Genomic DNA, 20,953 nt, shown 5'->3' with positions numbered 1-20,953 from the left:
AGTCCTGTCTCATCTGTCTTATAATTGCTTTATTTTTCCCTCACAAAAGGAACCTATTAAATGGCACCTATTGTGCACCGACATATCATTTCCCATCACATTCTGTGTCTGCAGCTTCTCCAAGAGATGATTTCAATGTCATTTCTTGGCGAGTTCTTTTCCACTAAACATCATCATGGCCTACAGCTCTGTGAGATGTGCTTCCTGGCCCGGGGTGCCACTGGCACAGCTTTGTTATACCCAGTCTGAGTCACACAGATAGCCGTGGCTCTGTCTGTTTGCCTGTGACCACCTGCTACAGCAGCCTTGCACCTGTGTAATCAAATTATCAGACTCCAAGAGGAAGAAGAGAACAACAGGCACTAAAAGAACCTGGCTAACACATTCGTTCAGCATGCAGGGTTAGCCCTTAAAGCTGTTACAATCAATATTTAATTTATACAGGTGTGAACGTAATCCTTCATAGCAACAACCCCCAGAGTTTTCATGCTGCAGCTCCCCTGATATCATGGGGTGTTTTCTCTCCGTTCGTACATTTGCCGATTCAGTTGATGAGTTTGTAATCTTTGAGCTTTTCCCCCAGTTTGTTTCCACACCGAGAAAAAATCCAGCAGATCAAACTGCATCACTACAGAGAACGTTCACCGTGTCCGTTGGTCAGATGTGTCCAGGGTGGGAGCAAGACTGCAGGGAGAAAGTCCTGTGTGTTGTACTCCTTTTAGAATGAATACATGTTCTAGTTTTTAGTTACTTTTTGTCCATCCAAGCAGACTGCTGCAATTTAGATGGGCTGATGCATCCAAATATGCAAAGCGCCCCTGGTTAAGGCTTAAACTCAGGGTGGGAACAAACCAGCTCCCCTGAAAACATGATTTGTAAAATTCTGTGGGTCTCTCAATACTGAGCTATATCTTTTTTTTTTTTGGTGTGAATTTCTTCCTTTTTTTTCTGTATATCATTGTAGGTCACGTGTAAAAGTATAGACCATTATTGATGTATGATTAATGCATCATTTCTTGAAAGCTCATTGTTGCAAATAAGCACAGTTAGTAAAGTGCTGTCTGAGAGGACTGATGATGACCGAATATCTCATGTTTTGAGACAGGATCATTTCACACTGCTGTTTTGTACGATTCTTTTTCCATCCCTTTAATTAATTGGTCTCATCTGCTCTATGTGTAGTGTGGCGCTATTCAACATGACATTTAACAACTGTTCCTGGATGAAATGAATGGTTTTGTCTCCAGCAGCAGAAGTCGGCCCATAATGACAAAGTGTATTGAAATAATGTTTTGTTTTTTTTAAGACGTTTGTTTGTCATCTAGTAAAAACATTTTGGAGTGTTTTGGTGGTATTTCCACCCAGTTTTTAGTAGTCAGGTTTGCACAAGCTAAGAATGAGCATGAGCACATTTTGTAACATCTAATCTGTCTGATCTGTAGGTATGGTGACATGGTGCCAAAAACCATTGCTGGGAAGATCTTCGGCTCCATCTGCTCCCTGAGCGGAGTGCTGGTGATTGCCCTGCCAGTCCCCGTCATCGTCTCCAACTTCAGCCGCATCTACCACCAGAACCAGAGAGCAGACAAACGCCGAGCTCAGAAGGTCTCTCACTATTATAACTACAACTATCCTATCATAAGTGTTAAAGGAATATTCTGGTATTTTTCAACCGGTGCCAAATTTACCATAATTTACTAGATAAACATGACGCTGTGTTGAAGAAGAACAGCAAGTGAGAGCCTTAAATTAAAGTTCTATTGAGGTCATAAATCATGAAAGAGGTAGGTTTAATTGCTCTCAGACTTTTATACACTCGGGTTCATTGCAACCAGTGGAGTCGCCCCCTGTTGGCCATTAGAAAGAGTGCAAATGTAAAACTCTTCCACATGGGTTTCACTTGTCAGAACAACTTTAGCTGATGGATCAGCCTGTGACTTCTGACATGATTTCATGTAAAGCTTTAGGACATAATGTCTTTATCCCCCTGCTTTACCAAGCAGTGCAGTGAGATGCAGCTTAATGAGAGCTGTAAACTTGTTGGACCGACTTTCTGTTAGGGACATTTATTTATATTCAAAATCATGCCTTGTAGTTTCAGGGTTTTCCACATTTTTTAACTATTACTTACAAAGCTGGATTATTTATTTTTCTTTTTGCTTAGTACAGTATATTCTTTCATTTATTTAAATTGGTATTCTTATTCCTCAACTTGCACGAAAGTACCTGAAAGAGTTATTGCTTAAATTAATACATTGAACAATACGGGAGACACGGCAATAATCAAGCAGCATCTCAAAGTGCTAGGAACATTTTCATATTTCAACGCTCTGCTAGTAGGGAAACAGATAACATCCGGTAGAACACGGAGTGCATCCACCCTCACAACTGAAAAATTCCTTATAAGGACCTCAGCCCCATTCCATCAAGCTGACCCTTGACCTCATACACGAAGCTCACCCTCTCCTTTAGAATGTCTAAACAGCCCCATACATCCTGAGTTCCACTGGATCACAGCACAGACATGTAGAGAATGATAAAAGGTCTGTTACAAGGAAATAAACATCTGGGGAGGGTGAGATTAACACGTACACAAGCAAAAATTCACAAATTACTGTGTGATGCGCACGATTGAGCTAATTTCGCAAAACGGGGACTGCTAACCACTGGTCATCAATCAGCATTTTTCAACAAAGGTACACATCCAAACACACACACACACATGCAAACATATTGTTCTTCAAAGTCATTCTACTCTTTTACTCACCTTCACACACTTGAGATCTGACTTGACGTATCTACAGGGCTTGATAAGAACAAAAATGACATTAAAAAGCATAATCAAATAAAGTTCATAATAATACAGGTGACTGGTTCCTCATGAATGTGATGCTTTGAAGCAGAGGAAGTACAATGGTATTTTTTGTCTTTCCCATTAGAGACGTAGTAGCTCTTTTTGGCTGTTTTTATGCTCTCGTCAGGTTCCATTATCATACATTTGCCCTGCAAGCAACTTGCAAGCAAGCAAAAAAATAAATTAATTAGTTTGTCAGCTCATGAACCCGGATTTAATCTGCTGGTTTGGGGATCAAACAAGTAGCAGTGTTCAGTCACAAACCAACACCTTTAATATTTCATGAGACGGCTGCACTGTTTGAAGCAAAACAAAACAAATCAAAGTGAGTTTAGATGTGTTTACCGCACCGTCCCAATGGGACGATGCACATGAATTTTTAATTAGTTTGACAATAACATGATAGGCCACACAGAATCACGTGGGAACATGATGCACAATACTCATCCATCCATTTTCCATACCACTTACCCATTAAGGGGGGGGGGGGGTGGCTGGAGCCTACCCCAGCTGACATTGAGTTCACCTTGACAGGTCACCAGTCCATCACAGGGCCAACACATATAGACAGACAACCATTCACACTCACAGCCACACCTACAGTCAATTCAGAGTATCAATCAGCCTCGTCCCCTCTTGATGTCTTTGGACTGTGGGAGGAAGCTGGAGTACCAGAGAGAACCCACACAGGAACAGGGAGAACATGCAGACTCCACACATAAAGATCCCGTAACTGAGCCGGGACTCAAACCCAGAACCTTCTTGCTGTGAGGCGACAGTGCTAACCACTGCACCACTGTGCCGCCCAATAAGTCTGAAGTGCACTGATTAATCTAAGGTTGCCCGGCAACAGCTCCTGACTGCAGACGAAGTGCTTGATGGGTATAAAAGAAAATACTGCAAATTATATTGAAAGTAGAGATAGAAAACTAAATGCCTAAAATATAGTCTGCATAGTTAAAATAATTTTATGTTCATCCATGTTTTTCTTTTTGATTCAGATTTGTTTTGGTTTGAGACGGTATTTCAAAAGTTAGGGTAATTTGAGTTCAATTACTTTAAACTGCAAATGAAGTAAATTAATCCCATTTCTGCTCAAAGAAAGTCATTAGATAATCCAAAAATGGAGGATACGGGCGAATGCAGCATTTCTCTGTACCTGATCTCAAAATACACTGAACTATCACCCTATCATATTCTCATAATCATATTATGGATTTATGGAATGGATGGTTGAGGGTTGCCCCTGTAGGCCTTTTGTCTGATTCTTACAGTATTAAAACCTAACAGGGCAATAAAAGTTACCAGTAAAACCTAACTAATTGAGTTCTTGTAGCGTTAGCAGCTCCCCAGGCTCAGCCATACCATTAGAGCTGAGCGAGAGCAGCAATTCTGGGATGCATCACACGCTTTTAATAAGGAATTAATTTGAAATCATTCGAAGGAATCGCATTTCCATTGGTTGTTTTTGTCTTGATGTTTCTCAACATTTCATCCATTTTATGTCTTGAATTCATTAAGAAGCTAAGACTCTGCCACCTGTAATTAACGTTGCAGGTAAACTTCTAGCAGCTCTAACCATTGCAGCCATCTGATTTTTCTCAGTCCCCCTGCCATTGATTCACGTTGTATATTGATACTGTAATTTGAATCATTTCTCTATGTTTGCCTCTGATTATTATTTCAGAGGTTTCTCCCTCTAATATTTGGGAAAAGTCAAAAGAAGCCATTGGCAGGTTGTGTTGTGCTGCGAAGGAACTTTGGCCTTTAGCAGTATTTGCTTGCGCAGACATGTCTGTGTTTGACATTCCGCTGGGGCCGTTTTGATTTAAACGTTCCATTATACACAGACTGTGCATTAATTTGTTTCATAAGTGTTTTTGTCTGACTGCTCATGCATAAAATCTGTATCAGCTTCCTGTAAACGCTCTTAAAATCTACTTTCACAGAATGCTTTGCACACGTGAATGTAGAGTTCCTTTTACAGCAGCAGCGATCCGTCAGCGCGCATGAGTCTGTGTAATTTTCCCTTTTTACCATGTAATTAGTTGGTAAATGATCAGAGATTTGAAAAAAAGGGTTACTAACAGAAAGAGAAGGAAGAACAAAGAGATCATTTGTTCTCCTTGCTGCTGTTTCTCCTGGTCTTCTCATATCCAGGTCTTGTTCATCTTCTCTAACAACGCGCTGCTCTCAGCTCCCTTTGCAATTATGAAGTCATCTGGGGATTCGGCTTTACCAAAAAAAAAAAAAGAAGAAAAAAAAGAAGAAGAAGGTCCTCCTGTGAAGCTCATGTAGCATCAGTCAGAAAATAGAAGAGAAAATAGTAGAGAATCCAATTTGGATTTAATGATAGTTCCTTCCTAATTACTGTTGTAATGTGTGTCTGTGTGTGTCTGTTTGTCAGAGAACAGCAGCGTCTCTTCTTCATGTTCAGTCACCCACCGAGGGCACGACTTTACCTATGTACTTTGTACCCCACCGATGTGCAGAGTTGAAAAGCAAACTTCCCCACAAGACGACAGGTTTCTTCATTATTCCTGCACTCATCAGTGGTGCAGCGTATTCGCCATTAGAGTCAGTGAATGTCGAGGCAACAAATGGGCCGAGGTCACACCCGTAATGGGACGGCAAAGTCAAGTGGAGCTACACTGAGAGATGGCAGATTGTCAAGGGGAAGAAAAAAATAAGAAGCGAGCGAGAGACGAGACAAAGGGAGCGAGAGAAGGGTGAGTTGGGACACAGAGGAGAGTTCAGAGAAAACAACAGGAGATGAGATGCTGACTGGAGTAAAGGGAGGACAAAACAATGAGGACAAAGTCTATGACTCACTAACAGACACAGGGGTAATTTCTACATCAATGAAGTCTGCAGGTAATACCAGCAGCAAGTGAAGAGGGCTTTGAGATGAACATCTCCAGACCTCTGCTGTCCATCTTTCTGTCTGCTTCTCTGTCAGTTTGGAGATCACAAATTTTTTGCTCCGTCATCACCAGGCTCTCTTTCAGACATAAAAAAGAGATGATTTAAGTCTAAAAAAAAAAAAAAAAGTGATTGGGTGGTGCAGTGGTCAGCACTGTCGCCTCACAGCAAGAAGGTTCCGGGTTTGAGTCCCGGCTCGGGCACGGGATCTTTCTATATGGAGTCAGCATGTTCTCCCTGTTCCTGTGTGGGTTCTCTCTGGTACTCCAGCTTCCTCCCACAGTCCAAAGACATCAAGAGGGGACGAGGCTGATTGATACTCTAAATTGACCGTAGGTGTGGCTGTGAGTGTGAATGGTTGTCTGTCTCTATGTGTTGGCCCTGTGATGGACTGGCGACCTGTCCAGGGTGAACCCCGCCTCTCGCCTGCAGCCGCTGGGATAGGCTCCAGCCCCCTGTGACCCTTAACAGGAATAAGTGGAAGGAAATGGATGGATGGATGGATGGATGGGTGATTGGGTAGCTTAGAGAGTGAGGACCAATGTGGACATGGTACCAGTCCTTGGCTCTCATTCTCTTGGATTTAAAAGGTTTTTTTTTTCTATTTATTACTCATTTTCTAAATTATATATGGCCTAACAACTGAGAAACAGACAGCAGGGAAGCCAAAATACTGAAGCCATCTAACAAATTGCTGGATTTGATCTTCTCATGGGATATTTTTGTTGTTGCCAATTTTCAAAATGAGATTTAAAAAAATAAAAAGGTAACACCATGACATAACATGAGTACACAGACTCACAGAGATATTTTAACATTTATGATTAGCATTAAGAAGATAGATTCTATTCTTTTTTCATCCATAAATTATCAAACTAAATATTTTAACAGAATCTTAATGGGCATAAGAGTTGCTGGAATTTGGATGTTGTTACTTTGGGAGGGAGAAAGTCGATGTGTAGCCTGGCACCACCAAACAGCTCCCATTTGAAAATGCCCCATTTGAAAATGCCCCCGCTTGGTTTGGTTTTTGACATCAGCACCCATCTTGGGTGTGTACGACGATGCCCCAGTAACACTCGTCAGTTAGTTAGTAAACCCCCCCATTGATAAAGGTTTGGGACTGGCCTGTGAGAGCAAATCAACACCAGCCTGCCGACTGGTCTGGTTTCCTGGTTCCAGCTACCTAGCTCCATATTTAGATAGAACATACGGACAAGACCTTCTCTTCAGGAAGCGAACATTCCTCTGACATCTTTTGTGTCTGAACACTTTGACCAAACTTGGCTCGATCCATGACTCTAGAGAACTGAGGGTTTATGAGGTTTAGGATCACAGTGAAGGTTTCCTAGACAACCGTTAGAACTCAATGGACCATCAAAGAACACGACCCAACAACTGCTGTACTTTTGCACTCACAGTAGCATCAAGAGTTAGTTATTCTGTCACATTTTTCCCTTCTTGTGCCAAAAACTACCTTTGATCAGTTAGAAGAGGCAGCGCTTTCACTGTCAAACCCATTCGCTCTCTAACTGAAGCTGCATAGAAGGGAGCAGTCAACAGTTGTGCACACACATGCGCGCTCACACACACACACACACACACACACACACACACACACACACACGGTCTTCTCTACTCTCCATTTCACATGCTGTCCACGTACATATAAAAACATTATTATTAGATCTCACTATCCTGCATTGCTCACACCGTCAGAGGTATCTACAGTCTGGCGGACAATTTCAGAAAGTACCCAAACTAATTCCGTTACTTTTGATTCATATCAGGGAAGCAGCTATTGCTCTGTCTGCCTTCTGTTTCTCAAATGCATTTATTGAGGAAGAGGAAACGAGAGAGAGAGAGAGAGAGAGAGAGGCAGGCTTGAAGAAGTCTCTCACTCACCCTCTGTGTCCAGAAGCACTTGAGGCAGCTTCATATCCTATTGAGTTGTCCTAATATCCTCTTCGTTTTAAGGAATTCCACTTCAATATAATTTTGCTCTCGCTTCCTGCCAGTCTCTCTCTTTATCTCCCTCGCCCTTCTTCAGTAATCAAATCCATCTCTTGCACCAGTTAACTCATTTATCCCTTTGCTGTGTGGAAAAAAGTATGCAAAGTGTTTTAACTCAAGGCGTTTTTTTTTTTTTTTTGTATTCCTTTCATGAAGAGAGTGGAATAAACTGATGAATGTTAGCATACATGCTTTGAAATGTAATTTTATATCCAACAAACAGTCTCTCAGGGGTGTAATTGGCAACATAGTAAATCACGATAAGCTCTGTATTTTAGTCACTGACAGACATCGACAACTAGACTTGGCTTCATGTTGTGTTTGTATTTTTCTTTTTCAATCTCAACATGGTTCTTTTTTTTTTTTCTTACTTTTGGATTCTGGATTTCGTAGTTCTTTAACCTTTTTTTTTCTTCTTGTATTTTTTTTTTTCATTTGAACAGCTTCACAATCATTCCAGAAAAGACCCCTCAACTTGCAGCAGCAATCGCAGGCTTAAATAAAACCTTCCTGATGGTGTCACCATTAGTTCCTGTGAACGAGATGCTTCTCTCCGCTGTCAACGAAATATAAAAATAAAACAAACAAACCCCACGCAAATTTATGATGATCTTGATCTTAATCATGGAAAGGAAAATCAATATTGCATTAACATCAGTCAGCTAATTCACTGACTCACCAGTGGGAAAAAAAAGTAAATACTAATGAACATGATATTGGACAGTAAAAGAAAAGCTCCATGCTTCTCTTTGTAAATACTTCTCATGAATTGCCCCGTTTGTCCATTTAAACGAAGATGTTCAATAAGATGTCGGTACAATATTTTAGGTGTCCATATCCTGTTTGCCATGCGCATAGTGTGAAGGTGAGAGGAACATTCTCCACACAAGGGGCTCAATCGATATCAGCGCTTATCCTTCATCATGTACTGCAGAGAGCAACAGTGACCGCCCACTTTGGGTTCCTGAACTGAAGTTCCCCTTCATTTTGTCCAATGACATTTCAGCAGAATCCTTGAAAATAGAGTTTAAAACCTGGTATGACCTCAACCAGCACACCGAAAATGAAATGTGACCCAAAACTGCTTGATTCTGTGCAATAATGTAAGAGGAATACAGAGAAAACGGGAGACTGTGAATACACTGATCTCAAGGGTTAAAGAACTACTAAATCCAGAATCCATTGCAAATCATACTTCTGGCCCGAAGCTGTTTGAATGTCAATTACTATATCATATTTTATACAGTTAATAATTTCCATCAACAAGGAAAATCATGACTCTGGAGACTAGTTCCTCTCTACCAATAGAGGGTATTTGTGAAACTAGATATGTCTGTCACCATTAAGTTCAGTATAATCACTTCCATGGTAGCGGCACGCTCCATCAATCAGAGGCACTGCTGATTTAGGAATAGATAGTGTAGTAATTCTCAGTGTGAGTGCTAATAAAACTTGTTTTCCTTGAAACAAGGTTGATTTCCTACAAACCTGAAGCTTCAAGGGGAGCAGATACTATCATTTCATAACCTGCTTGCTGCTGTTGACTCTGCCTTGGATGTTTTCAGCATTCTGGCTTATTATCAACTCCTCTGTGGAGAATATGAATGTGATTTTCTTACTCTGAACCTCACTATTGAGCTCTACAGTTGAGTTAAATCAGTATAGTGGCACTGTGAAGTTTACTACGAAGCTTGAGTTGGCAGATTCCCTTCACCAAATAAAGCATTACTCATCTTCTGTAACCTCCCGCCCACTCTGTCTGATGCTGTGACCTCTTCTTCTTCCCACGACCAGAAAGCCAGACTGGCCAGGATAAGAATAGCCAAGTCGGGCAGTGCCAGCGCCTTCCTCCTGAGCAAACGCAACGGACTCCTCAACGAACTGCTGGAGCTGACGGTGAGAGAGAACTCTGACCCTCTAAACACTGAGAAGCGCACAGAAAGCGCAATGATTACAGAGGTAGTCACTTCTAATAAGTTGGCTAGAAATGACATGAAAAGCCAGCGGATTGTAATTTAGCTTGAGACCTTAATAATATTGTTCCTTGTCAAATGCCATTCTACTAATTATTTCACTTCACTGCAACTCAATAACCTACAGGCTGTAATTTCACACCGATAACACACAAACACACACACACAAACGTACACACCCACAAAATGGCAATTACAACCATAATAAACCTAAGGGGCCATTTCAAAGTTATTTTAAGGCTATAAAAGAGCAGAAGTCGTGGTATCTCCTACAGAGCAGGGTTGATAATGGAGGAGTAATGCCAATAATCCTCCATGAGGTTGTTGCCAGTGTAATCACACAGATTACATTTGTGAGTTCTCTTTCAGTATAAAATGTGATTTAATCCCTATCCGTGAAGCTTCAGAGCTTAGACAACAAAAGTTTTTACTTTACTGGCTTGTTTTGTTGCTCTTGGTGATAATTAAGTGGTTAGTGCATTAAAAAAAAAAGGCTGCAGGAAGTTACTCACACAGAACAATGAGAGAGGAGGGCAACAAAAAACTCTTCTTACACAGTCTCCTGTTCCTGCAAGGTCTTTGCTTCCCATTACAGACTGCTGCAGTGATGGTATGATATGCATATTTAAACATTAAAGTTGCTTTTGAATTTTGTCAGTTTGAAACATTAAAGTTGCTTTTGAATTTTGTCAGTTTGAAACATACATAGATTAGACCTATACTACTCAAGTCTTCATGCAATCTATAGAAATATATATATAAAACCTTGGCACTTTAGAAAGTTCAGTAAATACATTAATAAAGAATATATTAACTAATGTGTAACGTTGAAGGGAACTAGTAATAATCATCAGAACTGCTGGTGGTTTAGCTCCAGAAGCTGCCTCCCACCGCCCTTCAGATGGAGAAAAAAAATATGGTGAATTTCTGTACTTCTCCAAAAATATTCACACCCACTTATGTTGAAAATAGAAGTTTGACTAACAGAAATGTTAGTCAATTGGAGACGTCAAGGAAACCGTGGAATCAGCTGATCTGAACCTGCTTGGACGTGCCCTGAAGTACAGCTGAAACAAACGAGACTCAGGGAACTTTGGTTACTCCATCAGTAAAACCATCAATGTAAAGTTCTTTTCAAAACGTACAACTTCTCTGCGGTGACTGTGTGTTTGGAGGGATGATTAGAAGTGTTGCACACACTCAAACCCTTGTAGTCTGGAGGTTTGGAGGTTACTCTTGTCACTTGGGGGGGTCACTGAGCCACTTGAAAGAAAAAGCATTTGGGCGCAACATTACTTTAAGAAACTTTATTTGCTTTTTGGGTTGTTTTTTTTTTCCCAGGAAGAAAACATCTTCTCCCACTATTTGATGTCACCCACTGTAGCCTTGCGATTTATTTATTTATTTTTTATTTCTAAATCAGCACAATAGTCTTTGCAGGCGCTTCAGTGAGATTAGACAGCTTCATCATCTGGCATGGCTTCCTGTGAACTGCTTCTCTGAAACCTAAATTTACCTCCAGTGTACTGCTTTGCTCTATTCAGCCAGTGTCCATGCAGTTCTCATGTGGTTGGATCACAGCACAGTAAAACTCTACTAGCTATCCAAGATGGTGGACCTCTGATTGTAGAATGAAACTCCCCAAAACATGTAAACTCATAGTTGCCTTCTGGCTTAATTTCATATTTACTGTGCAGATATGAAAGTGCTATTTTAACATGCACATTTCTAAAAATGTCATCACTGCCTTTAAAGTGACACTTGACCCAAAAGGGGTATTTTGTCTTCTGGAGTTACAAAGACGTAATGCGGGGGTTGAAGGCAAAATACAATTTTTCTATGAAGAATAAATTACATGTCGGTCTCTTAATGTTTGCTTGCAGATATCAGATATCTTTCTACCTTTCCCAGCCTCCATCAAGCTCATCATGTTCTCCTCTTTCATTCATCCTTTTTGCTCCTCCTCCTTCTTTTTTTATTTTTTAAACTTGTCACCACCATGGAAAAAATGTGTTTGGTAATGCATGAGCAAACTGCCTGTATCCTTCCAATCCAGCACATCACTCTTGCTTTCAGTGACACACTTCCCTCCTTGCAGATGGTAACTAAAATCCATTTGGATCTAATCGAGTCCTGTGTGAAAGCTCATGGGTGTCTGGAGGTGCTTAGCATTATCATATAAATGCCATCTCTGAGTGGACTGACTGAATGATCCTTCTGTGTGTGTGTGTGTGTGTGTGTGTGTGTGTGTGTGTGTGTGTGTGTGTGTGTGTGTGTGTGTGTGTGATGAGTCTCTCAGAGTCCTGGTGCATCAAATTGCAGTGGTGTTGGCGCTGTCCGTCAGTCAGTGGTGGCGCTGCGTGGGTCTGGGATGGGAGTGAATGGGGATATATGACAAAATGACGGCTTCTCTCATAACCTATAGTTAGATTAAATGTTCTCTGTGGGTCCTTTTTAGTTTTCCCTGAAGGCTTTTCTTTATTTTTATGATACTCATTTATTTGTTACCCACATCACTGGCTTGTTATTATAGATGGTGATTGATTTGCCCATCCTGACAAGTATATGATACCACTGCATAAAACAGCCTCCCAGGTTGCTTTGTTTTCATGTTGCAATATAGGGTGGCGAGATTTCCTCACAGTTCCTCCAGAAGGATAACATTTTATAGCTAAGATGGATGGATTTTGGTCAAATTTGACAGAAAAATGAGTAACATTAGGAAACAAGTTTGTAAACATTTGGAGGTGATTTGGATTAAATTGGTGGTTGCTGAATACTGTAGGAGGCCGTTGCCATAGACACATTCCATCAAAGTCCTGGAGTCAGTGACATATTCTCCATCTACAATGTAGTGCAATGGTCGATTTGCTGACAATAAATTGATCATATTTTGATGACATTGGTTTGGGCCTTATTTTAATCAGAGGAATAAGCATTAACCTCCAGGATATTGAAATGAAATGTGTGATTGGATTTGGATGGCACCATGATCACATTCTGTCTCCACGTAGCTTCCTTGGTGGAAGTATTCATTCTCTTTCTAGTTAGTGTTTTTAGCCACCACTTCAAAAGGTAGAGTTTTGAACTCTGTAACTACTATTTTTCTGGTTGGAAAAACAACCAAGTCATTCATCTTTATACTAAAAGGATGTAAATTTCATCTTTGTGCGCCAAAGTGAGGCAAAGTGTGGTAAATTTCTGTCTGATATGTAAAACTCTTTAATTGGAGTAAAAATCAAGGCTATAGTTACTTGTGCCCTCAAAACTGTTTTTTGGGAAGAATTTTGACAACATGCATAATTCTACAGATACGCATCATCAGGTTTTAAAACACTTTAAAATCTGAAACAGAAAAAACAAAAATACATATATACGCATATACAGATATATATCTATATACACATAAATATATATACCACATGTATGTATATACACGTATATAAAAACATGTATGTACACACATATCTACATATGCATATATACACACGTATATATCTATGTGTGTGTGTGTGTGTGTGTACATAGTGTGTCTATATTCATTTATTCATTCATTCATTTATAACATTCCTGTCATATTGCACCAGAATCAGGTTACCAGCATTGTGACTTTGGGCTTTAAAAAGGCTTTTAGACCAATTTACAGCAACGCACAAACTCATAAGCTGGAAGTAAAATGCTACCTATAATTTTCAAAATCCATTTGGGTTTTGCTGAAGTTCACCAAGTGATTTTTATTGGTACAGGAATGTGCCAGATTATGTGTTCGGGCCTCAACCCCTCCCCCCCTCACTGTATTTTCAATTAAATCACCTTCTTACTTGACAGGAAAGCCCTCGAGCCTCGAACCTTTACCCAGGTCTCTATAGAGAGCGATGTGTCTGAAAGAGCCTCTCCCAAACTCTGAGACACTGGGGAAGTGCAGTGTTCCCCTGCCCACATCATCGCTGTTGTGTTCATGTGTCTGGAATCTGAATGAGAGTCCTTGGGCTGGATCGCCTCCCACCCAAATCCTTTGAGTTATAGTGTTCTCTGTGGGGAGAGAATTAAATTGTGTTTTGGTTTTCATGTTATTTGGCAATTGTGATTACTTTGAGACTAAGCTATATTGGAGTCTGAGCTTTGAAACCCTTTGAAAGTCCCGGTTGGAGAAATACCAAAAATGGCTCCATAAGTTTCTCTTTTTCTCAACTCTGCTGTCGTCCTCTTTCTCAGGCATCAAACACCAATAACTACTGAGCTGCCTGGATGCTCTGTGGTGCAGAGTTACATCATTATTATTAATGCAAACAAAACAAACACACAGCTTTAGAGTATTAACAGGTCAATAAACTGAAAGGGAAATTATTTTGTAAGACTGCTCACAAATATCATAAGGAACACAATATTGGGAGAATGCGTGTAACCAAATGGTTGCCTCTAAGAATAGACCGTAATATCAGCATGTGATTGGGATTGGTAGATATATTGTTGTTGTTGTTTAAAATATAAATCAAATTTAATCAAATATAAGCAAAAAAATTCAATATGGTGCATCCATAGTTGCAGGTTCAGTCCCCTGGGCTGGCAGGACAGACGCCTCACCATCCCCTGCTGAAGTGTCCCTAACAAGCCCCCAATCCCAAAACACTCACAGCACTGCAGCTGCCTGCTGCTACAGTGCGCGCGCGCGTGTGTGTGTGTGTGTGTGTGTGTGTGTGTGTGTGTGTGTTCACCGTGTTTACTATCGTCAGATGGGTCAACTGGAGAGTCACGATTTCCCCTTGAAGATTAACAAAATATCTACATTAAAAGTGAATTTAAAAAAAAAAAAAGAAAAGATCCGCAACGGAGGAAGAGGACCTCTAAACTGCCGACATGTCTGTGCAAAGCTAAGGTTCAGGGATCAGTTCACACCAAACATAAAATGTGCTCCATTATTCAACTAATTGGTTCGGATATAATTGAAAATCAAACAGCAGAAGTTGTCGGCTACCTGAGAGTGAAATTAATCAGCAAGAGGAGAAAGAGTTCTGTATGAAACGGTTTAAATGAAGCGGAAGAAGAAGTCACTGAATTTATCAATGCCATACTTCATTTTCAGACACTCCAGGTTGGTTAAAATTTATTGTGTGCGTGTGTGTGTGTGTGTGTGTGTTAATCAGGGTACGGAGGATGATGAACAGAAGCTGCCAAAGACCGTCTCTCTATTAGAGAGCCAACACCACCATCTGCTGAACTGTCTGGAGAAAACCACTGTGGGTACACGGCAACAGCTACACTTTTTATCTGCTACCATTTTATACATCTGCATATTTGGTCCTTGCGTTAAATAAATATTTATTGTTATTGATAGATTATATATCTTGATTGTTTCAATCCTCACAGACTACGTCCTTTGTCTCACACAGTGTAGCTACACAAGCTAAGCTGCTAAATGCTGATAGACATGTCTTTAAATGTCAATGAGGAATTTTGACACTTTTCAGTAAACAATGTCTTGTCTGCACACACTCAGACTGAAAGTGTAGATATTTTTGGAGCCTTCAGTCAGTCATGAATCAGCTCCATGCTTGAGTTTGTGAATGACCAGTTGATTAATTAATCACTATTAATAATTTTTCAACAGTTCAGTGTTTTTCCCCTCCCTTTTATTCACTTGCATCTTCTCTGTTTCCTCTCCTCTTTCCTGCTTCCTCTTGTTTTTAAGTATTATCCTGTGTCTGCTCTCCAGGCTCATGAGTTTGTGGACGAGCAGATGTATGAACAAAACTGTTTAGAAACAGCGCTGCAGAGCTACCCCTCACGTAGCCCCTCTATATGCAGCCACGACAGCACCGTGGGGACCTGCTGTGGCCGCAGGGTAAAGAGAAACTCTCCTCTGCCCCCAGGCCACCCAGTCCCAACACAACCGGGCCCCCTGCAGGAGCTCAGTGCCATCCACATACAATGTGGCGATGCACCATCGCACATCGCCAGGTGAACACACTCAGGCGGCATCAGATGGGAGGATGATGTTCTGAAGGAAACATATTTACAACATATATGTCCTTGAAAACTTACTGCGGTGTGTCGCCTCTACAAATTCACTTCTACGTGCCAAATTTGTACACATTCTTTTTGACAGAGTTCCGTCAACACTACCTCCTTTCACCGTTTGCTAAAAGTATTTTTCTAATGTTGAAATAAACAACTGCTGGTGTTCAAGGTGCTTATATTTATTTGCACCGATTTCCTTTTGAAAAACTCATTAACAACTTGGCCTTTTGAATAAGAGAGTAACGGCAATTTACCGAGGGATTATTACTCAGTTTTAAAGTTGTGCTGAAGAATCTATGAAACAAAGAATGGCGTGGTTGAAATGGTGTCATAGCGAGTTCATTCAGTCTGTCAGGAGGATGGTGGGAAAATAACTCCGTCTCTGTCATATTATCTCTGCGTTATATGTCACATACGACTCGTGATCAAAAGTTCATTTCATGCGAGGGAACAAGATGCCTAAATCACTGTTTAACACCTGTCTGATTAATACATGTGACTCCAAATTGTCTGAAAAGACATTTCCCCCACAATTTCAGATACCAAAGTAACCGGGACGCTAGTCATCAAAAGCAGGTTTTCTTTTCCAGACGTTATATGTCAGTACTTTTATTAACACAAGATAAATTCCATTCACCTTCATTGCATCAGGCTGCAGCTCTGAGTGTCACCAGATCTCAGAGGGCAGAAGACAGGACAGTAATATCTAACACCATCACTAGAGGGCACTGCTGCTACACTGCACAGCCTCATTAACAGCTGTTTTTTTGTCACAGATTTGTCAACACACTTCCTGTTCTTAAATAAGCGATTTTTTTTTTCTGTAAATCTATATCTACTTCTGCTTTTCCAATGTGCGTCACAGAGTTTGTGTTGTTTCTCCCCGAGTCAACATGTGCATGTCTACACACATGTACCCACTGTGGCGGTCAGAAGGCACACACAGGAGGAGACCATCCGCTTGTGTGATTTTTAAGTCTCACCCCTGCACATCGTGGCCTCCTGTGACCAGATGAGTCAATAAGAACTTGAGCAGAACCCGGACAAAGTCAATAAAAAAAAAAAAAAAAAGCAGAATAGGAAGCTGGAACCGTGTGGAGGTGTGTGTAGTCGTGCTGTGGCAGTCCGGGGAGATGTTCCGGTTTTGTAACCGTTAACATGTGTAACTTCTCTCAGGCTGCACCATAACAAGCCTGCTATCAGTCCTGTTGAGTCACATGGTGCAGGGATCCACCCAACTGAAAAGAAAAGTTTTTCATACGGTATAAAGCAGCTGTGCACGACGAACACTCCACCAGCACTGGTTCATAGAGACTGGTGAAATGGTCTGCTTGTTAATTTCAACTTCCCAGTTAAATGGGAAATAGAAGGTTTTCAAGAGGAGCTGATCATTTTGGAGACTGAACACGTGATCTCTCTCTCTCTCTCTCTCTCTCTCAAGTCGAGCAAACCTCAACCTGAAAACCGATGACGGCAGCAGGATCAACTGTAAAGGCGGCCGTATCACCACAGCCATCATCAGCCTTCCGACACCCCCAGCATTAACACCTGATGGCGATGGCCTTCACGGGCCGGCGCTACGGAGGCCGCCCCCTCCAGCCCCGGCCCACCCTTCAACCCCGAGCATCCAGACCACAACAAGCTCAGCTGGCACCAACATCGTGAAAATCTCGGCTCTGTGACTCTCCGGCTGACGGATGCAACTCATCTCAGCAGGGGGAAGGAAGACAAGAGGCAGGTTACCTTGGTGAACGAAGCGTCTCCCGTCTCACGTGGTGGCTAGGAAAGAACGCTCTACTCCAGAGGAATCGCCAGGTGATGGAGAGGACAGAAACTCTACTGAGGTAGAAGATTGTAAATATGTGAATGGAGAATACCACACTCGTCGTGTCATGCGTGTTCTGTAGATACGGACAAAATTGCTGCATTTCTAATAGTTTCAAAGGAGGTTTGACAACTACAGAAAGAACTGAAGACCACCATTAGCATATCGGTCAGCAGGTGACCGTGCTGATCCTCTACAATAGGTTTTAAATGAATTCTCAGTGAAATAGTGAAAAGATTATTTTGTTGACTTCACATCAAGAAAAGTGTTAACTGTGGTTACTTGAAATTGGTCTTGTTTGTGCTTTTTGTCTTAAATATAGTAAAGAAAACAGGACAGAATTAAAACACCATTCCTTTGTTGAAAAATCGCGGTATCCAAAGCTGCTATAGAATATTTGACTATTAGTTTTTTGGGGTTCTTTTTTTTTTCTGTTTGTAAAATTGTAACTGTTTATCATGTCATGAGCCATCTTGTGCTTTTATCAGTGGCTTCACGTCTCCATTTTCAGCTTCGTGTTTGAACTTGAGTTGAGCTTCGAAACAGTCGTCGTTACTTTCACACCCAGACGACAAGAGGAAGTCAAGGTTGAGGTTCTCAACTTGACGGTCCAAACCTCAAACGACATTGAAATCACACATTATACAACCTTTTTTTTTAAACAGTCAGTAAACCACAGTAAAGGACCAGGTGTCAAACGATCAATGGATTGTTAATGACTGAGGACACGAGTTTTGATTTGAGATAAACACGTCACTGCTTCACACTGCACGTGTGGCAAAATCTGAAGACATTCCCTCAAGGTGTTCCACAGATATCCCGTTCACATGAGGTGAGCGTAACTTTGACCCTTGACCGACAATACCTTTCCAGCGTGTCCCAATGGATAGTCGAGGCACACTTAAAGAAATTCTTTCCCGAGATATCACGTTAACGACAACATGATGGATGGACGACTCCGGCTCTGACTGTCGCCGACGCATTAAAAAAAGAAACATCAATGTTGCGTTTTTTTTTCCCTTTTTTGTAAAAAAAGAATAAATCAAAGGAGCAGCGAGTGAGCGATCACGGCAGCTGGACGGTGTATTAGTGATCAGCTTAACAAAGTGCTGTGGCTGTAGCCTGAACCAACATGTCACCATGTACAGCGCACGTGGATACACAGGTTTATTAGGCTAAATACATCCACCTGTAGTTTATGTCTATTTAGGCTAGGGGGGAAAAAAATAATACGCCGTTGTGCTGCCCAGCTTGGGCAGGAAATGAACTATATTAATCCGTGCACCATTTTGTGTGTGTTCATCATAAACATCAGAGGGCATTTTAGGTGTTGAGGGCCAAATAAAGCGTGAGCAGGAATGTGATGTCAAACAACCACGAAGCGTAGCAACACTTTCCTGTTCAATTTAATTGTTTTTAAAACTAAAAATTTGAAAAATCAGCTACAAATTATTAATCCTTTCACCAAAGAGGTAATGAGGTGATGTCGTTTGTTTGTTTGTTTTTCAAATATCCTGTTAAACAAACAAACACAGTCGGATTTAGATTTTTTTTGTCGTCGTCGTCGTCGTCTTCTTTTAGAAATGACTGTCGGAAGCAACGATAAATGTTACCTAAAGCAGCTCCGTGACGAACCAGCTGATGGATTCTGTGAGACAAAGTTGAAAACTCTGGGGAGAGAAAAAAAAAGGAAAAAAAAAAAAAAGCTTTTATAAGTAGTATTATATCGTCAAAAGTACCATCAAGAATTGAGTCTCGCGAGCCGGACTACAATATTCAACATAGAAAGTGACACCGACACAAGTCAACCCCTGTCTAGTTTATGGCCTTATCCTTTTGTGAATATATTATTTATACCTGCCGAAGTTGGTAGATGCCTGATGTTTGGAATAGTTTGTGACTATTTGCCAAGTGTGCATTGTTTATCTGTAATAAATACTTAGCGTGTGTGTTTATAGGTTTTTGTTTTTTGTATTTTTATTTTGTTTGTTTTCCTGAAGTAGAAAATATAATTTAACTTCATGTTGTTGTTCCCTTTTTTTTTTTTTTTTTAGACCACGTTAAGTTCATTTTGGCTGTTATCTGTAGAATTTGTGCTGCACTTCTGTATTTTTGAATGTTTTAAACTGAGGTGAAAATATTGTGCCAAAATTGTCACTTTTTTCCAGTTCTCTCTGAGAACTACAAAGTAGTAGTAACTTTTATGCTGCTTTATAAAAAAGAAAAAAGAAAAAGAAAAAGACAAACCCTCTAGATAACTTTTCTTCTCACTGTTACTGCTAAAAACAAAGAAGCTGGTGTTGTTGAGTTGGGTCTCGGTTGCCATGACGAGCGTCTACGAGTTAGGGATAATTGCTGTACAGCAGATGCTACAACTGTTTTTTAAAAAAGCGGTTCTCTTGTCATTTTTTTTTTTTTGACCTTGACTTTAAAGGCATCTTGGGGGTCACTTTTTAAAAGTCTTGGCATCTCCATTTGTGTCGCTTCTTATCTTTTTAACCTTTTGAATTGAGCTCGTTTTCTGTCTGGTTGCTGTGTATGCAGTATTCTGTCAGTTTGTTTGTTATAACATTGAAGTGTCAGATGAATTAAAACCTGCCACAACATCTGACCAGCGTCTTTCCTCTCCTGGCTGCAACCACCAAAGAAAATACTTGTCTCAGTTATTTGAAGTCATGATGTGAATCGCTCACAGGCGAGTTTCCGAGCGCTCAGGTGGCTTTAAAATGTGAACCAAGCTGAAAATGCAATTGCCTCAGCCTCCAGGGAAGACACTCCTTAAGAGTCAGCTGACGTCTTTCATGTGCACTTCTTAGAAGACACAAAGTAGAATGTTTTTATTTCAAAAGCAAAAATAAAGAAAATCTATTCTTCAGAAAATAGGTGCTTTGCATCAGGGGGCACTTTGAAGAGGAAGATGAAAAATAGGAGAAAGTAAAAGGGATTTGAAAATATCATTAAAATCATGAGCTGCATATCCATCCATCGTCATCTTCCGCTTATTCCTACACATTAAGGGTTGCGGGGGGGCTGGAGCCTATCCCAGCGTCAACGGGCGAGAGGCGAGGTTCACCCTGGACAGGTCGCCAGTCCATCACAGGGCCAACATAGAGAGACGAACAACCATTCACACTCACATTCATACCTACGGTCAATTTAGAGTATCAATCAGCCTCGTCCCCAAATTGCATGTTTTTGGACGGTGGGAGGAAGCTGGAGTACCAGAGAGAACCCACGCAGACACGGGGAGAACATGGAGACTCCACACAGAAAGATCCCGCGCCTGAGCTGATTTCCGTTTTCTTCATCTATACAACATAGAAGTGTCTTTTTTTTTGTATTTTTAGA

The 20,953-nt window shown here is 40.8% G+C and overlaps 1 protein-coding gene across 3 annotated transcripts in view; it reads left to right on the top strand.

Moving 5' to 3' along the window:
* LOC147268350 (A-type voltage-gated potassium channel KCND3-like) overlaps nucleotides 1-20,153 on the top strand; it is a 79,247-nt gene extending 59,094 nt beyond the window's left edge. The window contains exons 3-7 of one of the 3 annotated variants that reach the window (XM_086199867.1): nucleotides 1,443-1,605; nucleotides 9,584-9,685; nucleotides 14,907-14,999; nucleotides 15,476-15,720; nucleotides 17,222-20,153. In XM_086199867.1, the coding sequence (XP_086055993.1) occupies nucleotides 1,443-1,605; nucleotides 9,584-9,685; nucleotides 14,907-14,999; nucleotides 15,476-15,720; nucleotides 17,222-17,462 (844 nt within the window). In that variant the 3' untranslated portion in view covers nucleotides 17,463-20,153. Of the gene's footprint in view, nucleotides 1-1,442; nucleotides 1,606-9,583; nucleotides 9,686-14,906; nucleotides 15,000-15,451; nucleotides 15,721-17,221 lie in introns of all 3 variants that reach the window. The other 2 variants (XM_086199866.1, XM_086199868.1) reach the window with 2 other exon arrangements.
* Nucleotides 20,154-20,953: the final 800 nt, after the last annotated feature.

The sequence above is a fragment of the Aulostomus chinensis genome, chromosome 3 (genome assembly GCF_037954235.1).
Source record: "Aulostomus chinensis isolate RoL2024-O1b breed Wild chromosome 3, RoL_Achi_v1.0, whole genome shotgun sequence".
NCBI classification, from domain to species: domain Eukaryota; kingdom Metazoa; phylum Chordata; class Actinopteri; order Syngnathiformes; family Aulostomidae; genus Aulostomus; species Aulostomus chinensis.
This window is presented reverse-complemented; position numbering and strand designations above follow the sequence as displayed.